The following is a 16,421-nucleotide window of genomic DNA, read 5'->3' on the forward strand; positions in this document are numbered from 1 at the left end:
GCCACTTCCACTGAGCCGAGCACATGACCACGCTTACACTGCTGCTACTCACGGCTCTCACATTGCGATTCCTATCTCTGTTTCTCTCCTCCAGCTGCACGACACACACCTCTGCTGTCTGTCTGTAGGCTGTAGCAGAGGAGCTCACTCACTCGCATCGACGAGCGGTCACCGCCGCCGCCGCTGCCAGTCTCCGTGATCTCTTAATGTCCAGCCGGTCGTGCGCCGAGGCTTCTTCGATCTCCGTGGTGAGAGGCCATTATCCCTTTCTTGCTCTCTGCCCCCTCCATCCTACTAATGCTCAGGGCCTCGCTGTTCCCCGCCTCCTGGTTTGTGCCTTTCTTCTTTTTCTCCCCCCTTCAATCTGGTGCTGGATCTTGTGATTCTGGCAATGTGGCTAAGGGGGAAACAAAGCGAAGTTTTATGGCTTTGAGTTCGGCTTCCATCTTGTGTTTCCTCCTGAAAGGAGAGTAGGACTACGCAACGTTGTGGACTTGTGGTATTCATGCTATGCAAAACAAACCTGGTGTTAGTTGGATGGGGAATGGGTCCAATGGGACCAAGATTTGGCCCATTTTCTACCCTCAAATGGTTCCATTTGGTGTTCCGGGAGGGGGTTTGGAGTTATTGTTCTCCCTGTCATGTTAGACATCCTCAGCCAAGATTTGACTTTGTTTTTCGACACCCTTCTTGCGGGGTCAGGTTTGTTAGAAAAGGCAGAGAAAATGTGGATTACTCGTACTTTTTTTTAACTTTTACGTTTTTTCGGTGAAAAGGAGAAGTGACGGCCGATTCTTCGGAGCCATTTTACTTCCATCTGCGAACGTGTGTGCTTTGTAGCAGGATCGAACGTGTGTGCTTTGTAGCAGGATAAGACATTTCTTGTTTTGTTTGCCACCTCGATTCGTACACCTATGACCTGGGGATTTCGTACTATTGGCTTGTTCTTTCGTGTTAAGTATTAGTACATCTATCTCAACTTGGGGGCCTGATTTAATTTTGGTTTGTTCTTTCGTGTGTGTATAAATGCTCCGATGCCAGTATTGTACTTGTCTTCACGTTGGTGGAGGTGGCGTGTTTGCCCGCCAATTAGGGATGCAAGCGCAATCCCATTTATACGGCCTAATTGACTTCCTTGCTAGTTTAAAATGTTGCCCAAATTTGACTAGAAGATTTAGAGATGAGCCAAGAAGCAGGATATATGCGGGATCCTGCTTGCATCCCTACCGGCAATGCTGGCTTCACCATGGCCAATTTTGAGACTCAGCAAGGCAATTTTGGCATGGAAGTATTGGGCGTGTGACCTGAATATAACTTGGACGTGTGCATCGCATGATGCAGATGCAAGGATGATGATCCTTCCATTGTTAACAAAAAGTTGAACTTGTTTTTCGATGTACAGACCTTTTTCTGTGATCATCCTATTTCGAGGTCCCGGGTTTGATTATAGGGCCTGATATCCTTAATTAATTGCAATTTCATTTTGGTTGAAGTAATACTCTCCTCTGAAAAACATAAAAGGAATGAAGTTATTTAGTACTTCCTGAGACTGTCTTGTGATGTACTATGAGTTATGATTAATGCATCTCCTTGTTTGCTTTGGACAGAAAAACAATTTTTTTTTGTAATATCAGCGTTTTTATGGCTTTTTCTTCTTATTTACTTCAGGTTCCTCCGACATGGTTATAATGAAAGCAACCATATTCAAGGACAGATTCAAAATTGAATCATAATCATATAATATAGCCGGGCAAGGCAGACTGAAAATGACGGACATGAGGCGCCACTCTGTGGATGTTCCACTGTCGAGAACCTTAGTGCAGCTCAAGCGTGTAAGGTCTCTGCGGGATCCTGCAACAAACTCTCTAAGCAGGTATGCATCTGCTTCTGACAATATGATATGGGAGACTGCTTCTAGCAATGGAGTTCCAATAGAGCTAAGCAGGTCGACACATCATCAGTTAATCGAAGAGGATGGAGATTTCGAAGCTGAAGCTGCTATGGGGTCTGAACGGAGCTTACGGGCACCAAATGCAAGAACAACATCTTATAGGAAATCTTCCGTTGTCAAGATCAGAGGATTAAATCCGCCGAGAAACAAGCAAGTTCATCGTGTCCGCGGAGATGGTCATCGAAAATCAGTCGATTCGAACCACTCTAATAATAGCTCTCTGCGGCAATTGGCAAACAATGTGGTAAACAACATGGAGGAGAAGAAAGAAGAAGAAGAAGAGGTGAATTCTTATGAGCGAGCAGATGTTTTGTTGCCAGAGAAAACTGATGAAGAAGTGAAAATGCCAGGTCAATCTAAATTCAGGGACAAGTCTTCTGCCGCAATGAGCCGTGTTGGCAGCCCCTGCATGTCTGCCAGTGAAGCGCGCTCGGTTGGGTCGAGAAGAAGCACCTTAGGGCATGGAACTGAGGACACACGAGTGAGATCGAATGATGTTGTTGGATCAAATTTCAGTGGATGCGGGATAAGCTACTGCTGGTCAGGCGCATCAAAGTACCGTGATCTTTATTCCGATAGTGATGGTCCAGAGCAACCACTGTTATCCACTGAGGGGACTGAGGTAGCGTTCCAGGACAACGCACCATACACTGAGACACCGAGGTGTTTAAGCCAGAAATTTCGACCTCGATCCTTTAGTGAACTGATTGGCCTCAATGTTGTTGCTCAGTCCTTGTTATATTCCTCTTGCAAAGGAAAGGTTGCTCCAATGTACTTGTTCCATGGCCCCCGTGGTACAGGTAAGACGTCTACGGCGCGGATTTTCGCTGCTGCTCTAAACTGCCTCTCTCTCGAAGAGCAAAGACCATGTGGGTTCTGTAAAGAGTGTGTTATTCTCTTCTCTGGGAGGAGCAGAGACGTGAAAGAACTTGATGCGGCAAAACTGGACCGTTTGGGTCGAGTAAAGGCACTTCTCAAGAGTGCATCTCTTGTCCCATACTCGTCACGCTTCAAGGTTTTCATAGTTGATGAATGTCATCTGTTGCAAGAAGATGCATGGTCCGCAATAATGAAGAGTCTTGATGAGCCATACCGACATACTGTGTATATTATGATTACTTCTGATCTAGATAGCCTGCCTCGTGCTTCCATCACACATTGCCAGAAGTTCCATTTTCCAAAGATAAAGGTCGCAGATATTGTCTACAGGTTGGAGAGAATCTGCATAGAGGAAGGATTAGAATTTGACCATGATGGGTTGTACTTCATTGCTGCAAAGTCTAATGGTTCTCTTAGAGACTCGGAAATAATGCTTGATCAACTTAGTTTGCTTGGGAAGAGAGTCACGGTTTCTCTTGTGCATGAACTTGTGAGTAGTGCTATCTTTGATAAACTAGTAAATACTCTCTTTTTCTTCATACATGGCATATTAGGTTGTTAAGACAAGGCTTTGACCAAGAGTTACTTCGTTAACATGTTGTTTTTATGACATGAACTTTATATCACAAGATTGGTCTTCAGAAGTACTTGCTGGTAATTGTGGTTTTGTATCATATAAATCACATATTAATGAAGTAATTCTTGGTCAAAGCCTTGTCTAAAATAAACCTAATACACCATGTATTGAGAAAAGGAGCGAGTAATAGTCAGCAACACAGTGTAATCTTATTTCTACCTTTGTTTTTTGTAGGTAGGATTAGTGTCAGATGATGAATTGATTGAGTTGCTTGATCTAGCATTGTCATCAGACACAACCAATACGGTCAGACGAGCTCGGGAACTTATGGCGTCATCAATTGATCCTCTCCAGCTGGTCTCTCAGTTGGCGAACCTTATTATGGACATTCTCTCAGGACGATGTCAATCTGCGGTGACTGAAGTCAGCAAAAGTTTCTTGGAGAGATATGCGTGTATGTATTCTTTCCTTGGATGCTTATTTCTATTTGTACATACCATTGAATCAATGCTAAAATAGAAAGGTTCATGCTCTCATTTTTTGCACCCTTACTATTTTTTGCATCCTATATATATCTCGTCAAATCACTAATAATATGGCATGTTCTGATAACAAGTATATCTTGATCTGTCAAACGTCTGCCATCCACATACCCTTCTGTGATCCCACCAAGTTTTTTGCACCCTTACTATTTGCTATGATCTTGCAGTAGCAGAGGTTGGAATACAGAAACTGAGACATGCACTGAAAATACTGTCAGAAACTGAAAAACAATTGAGGACATCAAGAAATAAGGCTACTTGGGTTACAGTTGCGCTTTTGCAGTTTGGGACCAATGAATGTAATATAGTAGCAGACACAAATGATATGAATGCACATTCAGCAACTGGATATACAGGTAAGTACAATCGAAGATATTATGTGTACTGGTCCCCACACAGATTCATATAACATTCTCATATTATGTGCAGATGACTGGGTTTCCAAGGTAAATTCAAGCTCCAATTTCTGTGATGCGTGTAACAGCAACAAGTCCAACTGTTCCGAGAGATACTGCAGGCGGCTTAAGCTTGAAAACATCTGGAGGAGAGCCATTGGGAAGTGTCAATCAAGGTCAGCCAAAAGTTTTCTGAAGAAAGAAGGAATCCTATCATCAGTCCATGTTACCGAAGGTAATCACATGTGCCATGTTTTTTGATTTTAGCCTTCTCATACGCTTGTGCTAATTATGCTAAATGTGAACATTCTCAGAGCTGGCTATAGCAGAAGTTGGATTTAGTCATCCGGATCACCTATCAAGGGCAGAGAAAATGCAAAGCCTGATAGAAAGCATGTTGCAGCATGTTCTTGGGTTCAATGTGGAAATCAAATTCAAAATAGTACCACGTGCAGCGAGGAAAGATGGAAGGTTGAAGAGACATTCATTCAGCCTGCTCAGCTGCTCAGGACGAAAGCAAGAGCTGTCAGATTCAACTGTGACTGATGAAGATGAAACTGTGAGGCATGGAGCAAGAGAAACGCCGCTCAAAGGCTACTCGTCTAGTCAGCAGCAATCGCCATTCATTGTGCAACGTGTGGATTCTAAACCAAGAGTTCATGGCTGTGAGGATGATGCACGGAGCACCTTGACATCGAACAGATCGATGACAGATGACCAGACAAGGACATGTAGGTCAGAGACTAACTACTCAAAGGGTGCCAGTGAGCAGGGTCGTTTTGATAGCATCCAGGAGCCTGACCTTCAACCGAATTGCTTCTCACGAACATTGAAGCTTCAAAAGAGGTTTTTCTCATCAGATGCAGCACACACAATCTGCTTCAGGATCCAGCCGCACAACAAAATGGGTTTCCTACCAAAGAAAGAATTTGATACATATTTCTGCGCATACGAGCCTTATGAGCAGTGTCCAAGATCAAATTCACGAGCTACTTACGGTTCAAGAGATGAGGACTTGTAAGAGATCTGCATTCCCTTGATATTACATCAGTGCTTCAATTTTATAGTACTATTCATTAACAATCTTCTGCAGGGAACATTTTAGTCACAGCACTGCAATACTCAATCACATTACTGTCTGCAAGTTTTATAATGCAGTGGCATACTCATTATTTTTCATACAGGTCGATAAAGAGTTCCCGGTTTGGTTCGAATCTGCTCTGTTGGAGGGGCCCCAAACAGTCAATATAACAGGTATATTACCCTGTATTTACCATCATTAAATCAGGAAGCCGTTTGAATTCATAGCTCTTGCTGCTAGGTAACTAGTGGCCCTTTGCTATTTTTTCTCGAACAAGTGACCCATTGCCATTGTAGTTTCTTGAACCACAAGAGAGTTGCAGGCAGCTACTATGATAGCAAGCACAGATATTTTTGGAGGAAAAGTGAACAACATAATTCTCACATCTTTTTTGAGAGGAATGATAGCACAACATAATTCTGAAGCAAAATGCTTTTATAGAGCCCTATGAATGTCAGAGCTGTTAATATTTTTTTTATAGTATTTAACATTTTTCTTGTGTTACCTTTTTGGATGCAGAAATGGATGATCACGATCACATAAATTCTGCAAAGTCAGTTTTCTTGCCTGGAAGCGACACCTTTGGCAGCAATTTTTAGGGTCTCTGCGGATGCGATTCATTCTAAACGATTGAGGCGTTTGAGCTGAGTTCTTAGTTCTTTGTAAAACAACTGAGGAAACCTGCTGTCTGTAGACAGGATTTAGTATTTTTTAGAAGGATGTAGTCAGTTTTTAGCTCCGCAGACCTGTTTGGCTGTTTCCACTTCTTTCATGACACATGGTTAAATAACGGCAGTGGTCATTTGTACAGCATGCCAGTGTTCAATCCAAGTGAAATATTTCTGAATTTGAACAACTTTTCCTATCGGAGCTCATCAAACAATGCAATCTATATACCTGACATGTCTTGCGGAGAATCCTCAAGGAAAAATGTCCATTCTAAACCGTGAGCTTGTAGGCAAGGTTCAACTCAAATCCTCGTCATCGAAACTTGCTCTACTGTTGCAAAAAAGAAAGAAAAAAACGTTGAGGGTGGGAGATAAAAGACATTCATGGTTTCGATCTATCGCCTCGGCGCGCGGTCAGTCGCTCTATTGTGCTCTTGAGCAATGACAAGGGAAAGGCCATGTTTTCCAAAAAAAAAGAAAGAGTGAACTTCATCTTTTACCCTATAGTTTCATTTTTGTGACGCAACTTATCTCATTTAACAAAATTTCTATAAATCAACCACATTTAAAGAAACTCATACTAATTAGGCTCTGTTTGAAAATTAAAGTTGGCTGTGTAATGCCGATCATTTTATCGCAAAAGGAAAACGTTGGGTGGAGGGGGTTGGCTTAGGTGGCAGGAATTACTGAATTAGGGCTGAGATTTGCACGTCGGATAAAAGACTTTCATGGTCTCGATCTACCGCCTGGCGCGCGGTGGGTCGCTCCATTGAGCCGCTGGAGCGACGTCAGGGCAAAGGGCACGACCGCTGGCTTGGCCGCGAAGCTCACTGGGTTCAGGACTCCAGGGTTCAGGCTCGCCTACTTCCATGCCATTGCAAGGAGAACAAGTTCAGGTTGAGAAGCAGTTCAAATTTAGGTTCAATCTAAAAATCCAGCAGTTATGGCATTATCTGTCCACTGCTCAAAAGAAACCAAAACGAGTCCAAACTCTAGAACGAACTAAATGTTCCCTAGTATTTTTACAATCTAAAAACGGAGTTCCTTTTTCTTTCATGCGCGAGCAGTATAAAGGTAGTTTCCTTCCCCCAAGAGATATTTCAGGCAGATGCCGGGGTGGACTTGACGTTATCAATGGCAACCTGGACCGGCGTCGGCATGGCTTCTTTGCCCTCGACAAGCTTGACACCGAGCTGACCCATGCTACCTCCCCCAAAGGCGTACACAATACCGGATTCGGCAAGGGCAACCGTGTGATGCGGCTGCTCGGCATTGTTCCAATTGTAGGCACTGGTTGGACTAATCTGAACAAACCTCTCATTTAGGTCCGCAAGTAAAGTGGCTGGCTTGGGAGGCAGGACATCTTCGTTTTCGGCGTCGTTGTCCTGACAAAAAAAGCAAATAAATTTCAGCAAGTCAAGAAGATCATCAACAGCTACATGTGATCACAAGTTTCTTCAGGACAAGGAAACATTTTAGTACTATAAGAGAGAAAGGTTTAATTAATCGAACCTGGAAGCCCAGATTATGGGACCCCCGGAAGCCAAAGGAGTAGACATCTCCGTTATCCGCTACGACGAAGGTGCACCATTCGCCAGCTGAAACATGCACGGCCTTCACGTTGTTCAATCCCTCCACTGCCCTGGGGAGGGTAACGCAGTCCTCTGAATCTCCATGTCCTAGACAGCCAGAGCTATTCCATCCCCAGGTGAACACACGTCCATCGCGGCACATGACCGCAGCGTGCCAAGCGCCAGCTGAAATCGACATTGGCCTTATGTTGAATGCCTGAAAATGTCCGATCAACTTTGGAACGCCCTCGAAGTCCTTGTTCCCATGACCAAGCTTGCCTCCTAAACCACAGCCTAAAGAGTACACTGACCTGCATATTACAACACAAGATCAGAATTTTATACTCGGAGTTATACAGTTAATGAATGATGTGTATAGGAGGAGCAAATGCTTACATTCCGGTGGGGTGGTAGGATAACAGAAGGAGGTAACAATTGCCGGCAGCAATCTGCGCGACAAGGACATCATCAAGCGGTCCAGAGAGAAGACGAGGCTCGACATCACTAAGCTCTGAAGAATGACCAAGCCTCTCGGCACGACCCCAAGAGAAAGTATAAACGCGCCCCTCTCTGGAGAGAACCGCGGAGAAGTAGCCTCCTATGGATGCTTGCACCACAAAGACACCTTTCAGTGATTCCAGTAACTTGGGGCTGTTAACGCAGTTGCCATTAGATCCTCCATACTGATCCAACCATCCAAAGGTATCAAGCCCAAATGTGTAGACACTTCCCGTGTCGCTGACAAGCATCGTTCGCCTTAATCCAACCGCAGCTTGTGTGATTCTGATGCCTTGCAGAGAACTACAATACAACAAGAGTTGTTTGTTACATTGGTATAATAACTGATAGTACGAAAATTCATCCAAATCAACAGACTACCTGATAAGGCATGGCTTGAACTTGTTTTCTCTATCTCCAAGTCCAAGCTGGCCTGAGCAATTCACGCCAAATGAGTATACATCCCCCTTTGCTGTGACAACAATGCTGTGGCCTGGTCCAGCAATAACCTGAGATTTCTCACGGCGGTAATTCTTCTCGCCGACCAAAATGTACCTAAGGACGAGCTTCCAAGAGCCCCCACACCGTTGCTTCAGCCACTCCTTCTCTTTTGGTTTCATTGGCTTAAACATGGCCCTTTCCTGGCACATGTCGAATGCAGCAAGCTCTGGAAGAGAGAGTGCCAAGTCTGGTGGGAAGTTTGCAGGATCTCTGAAGAACTTGCATGTAGCCTAAACAAAATAGCATCACCCCGGCCCATCATAATTCATACAAAACCCAGGTGCTGAAAGCATAAGAACATAAATGTAGTACAACTTGCCTCCAAAGCAGCGAGATCTTTAGGATCCAGCTCACAGGATGAGAGCACACGGAGGAGAACGGACGGGTTCACAGTTAGGAGGAATTGCTCTGTGGCTTCGTTTACAGAGCAATGGTGTTTTGTGCCCTCTGCTTCTCGATCCGGGGAAGATGAACGGGAGCTGGCATCATTGACTATGGTGTGGAATTGTATAACCAGGGCGGCTTTGCTTCCTGTGGCGTCCATTGGGCACTCCATGATCTAGTAGCTGCAGGGGAAAAAACTTAGTAAATCACGAATAATGATTTTGTAGACAGAACAGAAGTTAGTTAAAGAGTCAAATCATGCATTGTAATTTCTTAGAATGCAAATAGCAAATGATTATGTTGTTATATAACTAACTAATGCGCGCTACCTTGTCGAAGACAGAACTACATAATGATCATAAAACATGACAAGAGTGCTATGTGATCCTATATTCAGCAATTCTGGAGATGAGATTAATAACAACGGGACCAAAACCTCTGGTGATACAAGTGTATGGAAGTATCCCATACTACCATGAGAATCCAATGCACAACACGAGCTGCAAGCAGATATTACAACTACTGTTTACACTCCTACGGAAGTAAAAATATCACACAAATCTTAACAAGATGAACTTATTATAGATCCAACACCATTAATCATCATCATCAAGGATGAATCAACAGAAAAAAAGTTCGTCAGTTACACATCCAACCAAGAAAAATAAGGGAAAGAGAGACGATCCGTGGTCATGAAGAGAGTAACCAAAGATTCCCCAACCCCAATCAAGGCCCAGATCACCAAGTCTTCCGATGATCCGTCACCTAAAACCCCAACTCCAAACCAGCACAGTCACCAGTCACCAACAAACTGAAGAAATCAAGAGGAGTTCACGAACAAGCGGAAAAAACCCTTCCTTTCCCGGTGATAACGAATCGGACCGATAACCACTCCCATCTAAACCAGCCTCCCCAAACCTCTTCCCGATCCCCACGAATTCCACACCGGAGAAGACCCCCAACAGATGCTTTTATTAAGAAAAAACCTGGACGGAGAAAAGGTGATCACATGGAGGTTTGGCGAGGCGCAGTCCGATCGGGGTGATCGAACTGCCGCAGGTTTTATCTGATCTCCGCAATGCTGCGGAACTTGGGGGGCGATTTGGGGGCGGAGGTAAAAACTCTCCGGGGAATTGGAGAGGAGGTGAAAGGGAGGGGAGAGGAGATATAGAGGGAGACCAACTCCCGTGTATATATATGCAATACCGGTGGGAGCCGCCACCTCAGACTCCTCGTGGCCCCTGGATTCCTTGCGGCATGCTGGAAGGTGGTTGCTTATCTTCCAAATTGCTCATGCAAATCGTAACGAACATTTTTCGGGATGGCTTCTTCTGTATTTGGTGTTAACTGTGGATTGTTATTTCTGGTGGCCAACGCGTGCGACTGGCCCCTCTGAGGTACACGAAACGAATCTACGATTTGGCAGATAAAATGATATCGGAATGAATGGATGATAGTAGGTAGATAGATATAGACGGAGTAATAGGAGTTTAGTCTGATCTTTCATTCTTAAACTCGTTTTAAGCTAATTTTGACTGCGATTAATCTTAAACCCTGGGGATACATTTCGTGTCCACTCTCCTCTAACGCCTCCTTCTGGATCTAAAAAAACGCCTCCTTGTGTAGCTGAAGAAAGAGTGTATCAGCTTCCATCCAAGAAAAAGAGCAAAATGACATACGCTCATGGTGCACCAAGCCATTTATGCCGTGCAATACTGACACCGACTACAACGTAATCAAAGGCAGGTAGTGCGTGTCACTACCTTTGGCGATATCCCACCCGCAAGGCGGCGACGATGATGAATGCACGGGAAAAAAGCATGGGTACATAAGATGACAGACACTTCAGCTCAAAGCCATTGGCAGCTAATTACAAAACGCTGTTTATGATATCTCATAACCTGAAACGAAATGGTTTCCCAGATCCAATAAGCATTATCCCAACAAGTTTACCAACACGGCAATTCTATGAAACTCTGGTATACGATGGATGAACAGATCGGCTTAAGAACGACTAGGAACAGGAAAATTTTGGTACAGCGGTGAAGACTGCATTGGTACGGTAGATATACAGGGATACATTTGGGGGGCGGGGAAGATCAAGGCAGGGAGGCGAAGGATGGTAGCAGCCAGCCACGTCCTGTTGCGAGCTCCACATAGGCGCCGAACTTCTCCTGCGCGTTCGGGATGTCGAGGATCAGATCATCGAGGCCTTCCTTGACACGACCAAAACCATTTGTCATCTGGTTGATGGTTATCAGCCCCTCACTGAAGCACTCCTGCAGCAGAGCCAAGATGCTAGCTTCATTCTGCTTCTCCATTGCCATGACCAGTGCTTTCTTCACCACTTCATGGTTGAAGAACGGCATTCCAAGGTCACGGATGCATTGGCAGGCTTCCCCCAAGTCGCCACCAGTTTTGTATTCTTCAAGGAGCTTTGAGATCTTGTCCTTAGCGTCTTCTACTGCCCAGCCAGTGCCGCCGCCCCAGCAGCGCAGAATTCTCTCACCAGAATGGCGAGCTGCAAGCAGGGCGCTGGCCATCTGGACAGTCTGACTACCACAGCTGTTTGGGCGTAGCTTGATGCTGATGTCATCCAAATTCAGTGGGATCAAGACTTCATCAATCACTGCCCTGGCCAGGAACAGGGCAAGTTCACTGGGAGCATCCACAATGTCGAGGGCAGTGTCTTCTGCTGACTGCAGGAGCATTATGAATCCCTTCATGATGTCATCTGTGGAGAACAGTTCCAACCTGAGTGAAGAAAGGAGTACAGAAGCCATTTCCTTCTCCCTGTTCTTTCTGTCCATGGCAAGCGTTATAAGCTTCTTGAGAAAAATGGCATTGTATTCTGGGGCAGAAAGTTCTTGAAGGCTTCTAATGAGTTCCGGTATGTCATCTGAGAGAAAATACTCCTGAATTATGTGGCCAGATTCTACTTTAAAACGCTTGACCTTTTCACCACTTGCAGTCACCATATCTTCATCAGAGGCAGCAGATTTAGTGAATGAAGCATCAAGCCATCCTTCGGATATGGCTGCTGAAAGCAGCTTGTCAAAAAGAGTTTTGGCAGAAGGAATATCAAGGCTCAGGTCATCAACACTCTCAGCTACCCGAGCAAAACCCTTCGACACTTGATTAGAAGTGATCAAACAACCTGCTGCCGATTCCTTCAATAACTTCAGGATTAATGGCTGTGACGAAAGATTCTCCATGCCAAGGATGAGAGCACGTTTCACTACTTCATGATGGAAGAATGGAAGGCCCAGCTCCCTTATGCACCTAAAGGCTTCATTTGCATCACCACTCTCAACATACTCCCTCAGAATATCCTGGATCCTCTTTTTCGCCTCCTCTACAGAAAAGTAAGTGCTCCCACCCCACTTGCGTTCAACTAACTCAGCATGGTGGGGAGCTGACAAGTAGCTCTTCTCAGCAACTAGCAGAACTTCAATACCTTTTGAGGATTCTGGAAGCAATGCCCTGGCTCGAGCGAGAAAAACAGGAGGCAATATTTCATCAACAACAGCACGTGCAATGAAAACAGCCAAGACATCAACAGCATCTGGTATATCCACAGATAGATCTTCTGCTGACTCCAGAAGCATCATAAAACCTTCACTCATCTTGGAGGACCCCAATAGATCAGCATACAGGGCAGACAACAGAATTGACGCCATCTCTTTTTCCTTATCATGGCGGTCCATTGCCATGGATATGAGCTTCTTGACAAAGTAATTGTGAAACTGATCAGATCCAAGACTCTTTAGCTCGGAAGCTACCAGTGACACATCTCCTGTGCTAAAATACTCTTCAATGACTGGAACTACAAGCTTTCTATAGTCATCTAATGTACCAGGAACCTGCATTTTGCAGTGAAGCATTGTTAGATTATAATATCATATGAACGAAGAACAGAAGTTAATAATAAATGAGAGAGCAGCCAGCCAGGTCAAACCTTATTATTCCCATTAACTAGTTTGCTAAACTCTTGAGATGGTAATGGATCTGCAACACCAAGGTTGTCTTGTTCAATTTTCCCACCAACACCTTCTGAAAGCAGCATAGACAGAGTTATGGCCATATCCGTATGAACTATTAACAATAAGATAATATTTTGCAAAGGGAACCCAATGAATCTACACAGGCGTAAAAGCAGAAAGGAACTATGCAGTCCTCTCAAGAACTACAATTTCAATTGCATCCTCCATGAACCATTATGTAACAGATGAAATAAAGGAGTGAAAACTCCAAATAATTTGTGAACTCGATACTTTCTTCTTACCACCAATTGCAACAAAAAAAATATTAAGTGTTTCCTTTTGTGTCCAACTAAACAAACTTGTTCAAACATAAGGTATCACCATGAGAAGGGAATATAAAAAAGGTTTCAGCATGGAAAAAACACCCCAGTGAACAAAGCATTGCGCTGAAGCGCCTTTTGATTTCTTATCCTTGTGACCAGAAATAATTAGAAGGACAAGAGAATAATCTCCCTAAACAACACAACATTATAAAAAATAAATCAGAAAGCACAAGGATGCCGACATCATGCAACATGGGAATTCATCAAACATAGGACATACTTAATCATCGATGCTGAAATATCATTACAAAAGGTAGACGTGTAGCACATGAAATATACGTAACAATTCATAAGATGCTAGCTTCACCCAAAATCACCATGTCTGAACAGCCCATGACCCTAAATGTGACAAATTCAGACAAATTATCAACCTTTTAAGTTTCTGTGCTGTCGGTCTATAAAGTACAACTTCATAGAATATGTAGCTCTTTCATAAACAACGCTTCTACAAGCCCACATGGAGCCACGTACTGCCACGTGGCATTAAACAATTTAGAGCCTTTTAGTCAAGAACAAGCAAACCAGACACTATCAGAAACCGCCAATGATGTAAGAAAGAGTAGCAAGCACAAGCTTAAATCTCCCCAAACATGTAGCCGTAATACCGACTAACCACGGAGCATAAAGACAAAACTCGGATCAACTTCTCGAAAGTCGAAACCGACAAATCCATTACCCTAACATCCAATAAAAATAAGTGGCATCGTCCATTTCCTTCTCTCTGTGTTTGGACGTTTCCAAATTGTCGGTTACGCCTACGGACTTAGGTCTCAATTGAAATTAGGGTTTTGAAGCCCTACCGGACAAAAAACAGACCACCTGGAAGTACCAGAAACCGTCACCAACATACTAAATCAGGACTCCGCCGACATATAACAGAACAAGAATTAGGGATTTGAACCCCTTCCAGACAAGAAAGGACCACCTGGAACTACCAGAAACCGTCGCAACATACTAAATCAGGACTCACCGACATATAACGGAACAAGAATTAGGGATTTGAACCCCTTCTGGACAAACACCTGGATCTACCAGAAACCGTTGCCAACATACTAAATCAGGACTCCACCGACATATAACAGAGCAAGAATTAGGGCTTTTAACCCCTTCCGGACAAGAGAGACCACCTGGAACTACCATAAACCGTCGCTAACATACTAAATCTGGACCGACATATAACGGAACAAGAATTAGGGATTTTAACCCTTCCGGACAAGAAGAGACCACCTGGAACTACCAGAAACCGTCGCCAACATACTAAATCCGGACGCAACCGACATATAACGGAACAAGAATTAGGGATTTTAACCCCTTCCGGACAAGAAGAGACCACCTGGAACTAACAGAAACCGTCACCAACATACTAAATCAGGACTCCACCGACATATAACAGAACAAGAATCAAACAACGTTTATTTTTCCCGCCAGTGAACTAGAAACACAAAGCCGGCAAGATTAAACGGTACAGATTCAATCTCAGACTTAAATTCACTTATGATGCACTGACAAAACTTGACAGACATTAAACAATCATCATACTTGATAAAAAAAATGTACTTCCAATAGACATACTTGATAAAAAAAATGTACTTCCAATAGACAAGCTAATCCATCAGGCATGCATAGCAACAGGAAACCCTAAGACCAACTGGATCCCATCACCAAACTTGCCACCATCAAATTTATGATCTATACGCCATACACCCAGCAATAACAAATCTGAACATCTCCACTCCCCTGCGATTCTAGCCCGCTCTCCCAATTCCCAAAATGATTCTCACAGGCACAGCAAAACATAATTTAGCGCTACGGAGTATACAAAGCACATAGATGCTTATAGAGAAAACCATAGTGATCAAGCAATCACCTTTCTTAGCGGCGTGGTGGTGTGGGAGATGGCGGACGGCGATCCCGCCGTCCGCCGGCGCGCCCCCGCCCGTAGCCACCCGCAGATGCCCCTCCGCCAGCATCCTGGTAGGCGACATAGCCCCGTCCTCCGCAGCCATCTCCCCCTGCCTCCTCCGTGCGCCTTCCCTCCCTGCACCACGCACAAACCCAATCAAATCGAGCGAGAAAAAAGCGACGAAGCGATCGAACCGGCACCGGGGCAAGCAACCAACGAGAAGGAGCGGACGGCGATACCTTCGGAGATCGGAGGCGGGCGGTGGAAGCCGGCGCGGCGGACGGATCACAGGCGTGCGCGGTGCGCCGCGCGGTGAGTACGAGACGGGGAGGAGCGGACCCGAGCGGAGGAGCGGAGGAAGTTTTTTTATTATTATTATGATCGGGTTCCTCGCCCTGACACCTGAGATTTATGGGCCGCGCTGAGGTTAACTTTCTTCCTCCCAGATGAAAATAGATTACCTTCTCGGGATTAAATGGACATTTTAACAGCTTGTCTTTTCTTACTTCCCAAGTACCACCGCGAGGACCGTGAGAGGAAAAAAAGGAGTCGCTGTCGTACCGAAGCTGCTAACCGCAGCAGTAAAAAAATTTACGCGCTGGGTGACAGCAAAGGTTTTCGCAAAAAATAAAAAGGTGACAGCAAAGGTGGGACCACGTGTCAGTAACGTCTTGTTACTTCGCAGAAAAAGAGAGTAACGCCTTCCGTTTTTCTTTTTTTGACAGCAAGTAGTAACGCCTTACGTTTTTTCTTTTGACAGCTACTAGTAACGCCTGACGTGCGGTGTGTGGTTGTCGTGGCGAGGCGCGCCGCGCGTGATAGCGGGGACCTCTTTCCATAGAACGGGCGCATGGACCCGTGGGTATGCAGGTGCTGGAACTGGCGGATGGGGAGCTGGGTGGCGTATGGACGCGGTCTATTCAGGTGGGATGGGGGTGTGGGCTGAGGATGCTAGCAGCGGCGGATGTGGATGGTGGTTTGGCGCTGCCACGCAGGAGAGACATGGTGTCTTGGCCTGGTGATGGACGGTCCAGATGGAGCGCGTAAACCGTGTGCTGCGCCCCTCACATTTGAAACGGAAAAACTTTGCTCTCAAGGGTCCATT

At 44.8% G+C, this 16,421-nt stretch overlaps 3 protein-coding genes across 6 annotated transcripts; 1 reads left to right on the plus strand and 2 right to left on the minus strand.

The window, feature by feature from the left end:
• Window positions 1–6,288, plus strand: LOC100823838 (protein STICHEL-like 2). The gene is made up of 8 exons (XM_014895440.2): window positions 1–248; window positions 1,669–3,320; window positions 3,642–3,861; window positions 4,117–4,305; window positions 4,379–4,579; window positions 4,659–5,361; window positions 5,529–5,598; window positions 5,945–6,288. The coding sequence occupies exons 2-7, from the start codon at window positions 1,767–1,769 to the stop codon at window positions 5,593–5,595; spliced, it is 2,934 nt and encodes a 977-aa protein (XP_014750926.1). The 5' UTR covers window positions 1–248; window positions 1,669–1,766; the 3' UTR covers window positions 5,596–5,598; window positions 5,945–6,288.
• Window positions 6,289–6,990: 702 nt separating this feature from the next.
• On the minus strand, window positions 6,991–10,221 carry LOC100824145 (probable E3 ubiquitin-protein ligase HERC2). 3 transcript variants are annotated; one of them, XM_014895524.2, is made up of 6 exons: window positions 10,057–10,221; window positions 8,983–9,222; window positions 8,544–8,893; window positions 8,061–8,465; window positions 7,606–7,975; window positions 6,991–7,478 (listed from the first exon to the last, which is right to left on the minus strand). In XM_014895524.2, the coding sequence occupies exons 2-6, from the start codon at window positions 9,217–9,219 to the stop codon at window positions 7,194–7,196; spliced, it is 1,647 nt and encodes a 548-aa protein (XP_014751010.1). In that variant the 5' UTR covers window positions 9,220–9,222; window positions 10,057–10,221; the 3' UTR covers window positions 6,991–7,193. The 3 variants fall into 3 exon arrangements, with proteins under 3 accessions (XP_014751010.1, XP_024311207.1, XP_003579993.1); XM_024455439.1 differs by having other exon boundaries at window positions 8,983–9,229; window positions 10,034–10,221; XM_003579945.3 differs by having other exon boundaries at window positions 8,983–9,229; window positions 10,057–10,220.
• A 655-nt stretch (window positions 10,222–10,876) lies between these two features.
• Window positions 10,877–15,712, minus strand: LOC100824453 (programmed cell death protein 4). 2 transcript variants are annotated; one of them, XM_014896046.2, is made up of 4 exons: window positions 15,556–15,712; window positions 15,281–15,451; window positions 13,006–13,097; window positions 10,877–12,910 (listed from the first exon to the last, which is right to left on the minus strand). In XM_014896046.2, the coding sequence occupies exons 2-4, from the start codon at window positions 15,417–15,419 to the stop codon at window positions 11,147–11,149; spliced, it is 1,995 nt and encodes a 664-aa protein (XP_014751532.1). In that variant the 5' UTR covers window positions 15,420–15,451; window positions 15,556–15,712; the 3' UTR covers window positions 10,877–11,146. The 2 variants fall into 2 exon arrangements, with proteins under 2 accessions (XP_014751532.1, XP_010240037.1); XM_010241735.3 differs by having other exon boundaries at window positions 13,006–13,100.
• Window positions 15,713–16,421: the final 709 nt, after the last annotated feature.

The sequence above is a fragment of the Brachypodium distachyon genome, chromosome 5 (genome assembly GCF_000005505.3).
Source record: "Brachypodium distachyon strain Bd21 chromosome 5, Brachypodium_distachyon_v3.0, whole genome shotgun sequence".
NCBI lineage: Eukaryota > Viridiplantae > Streptophyta > Magnoliopsida > Poales > Poaceae > Brachypodium > Brachypodium distachyon.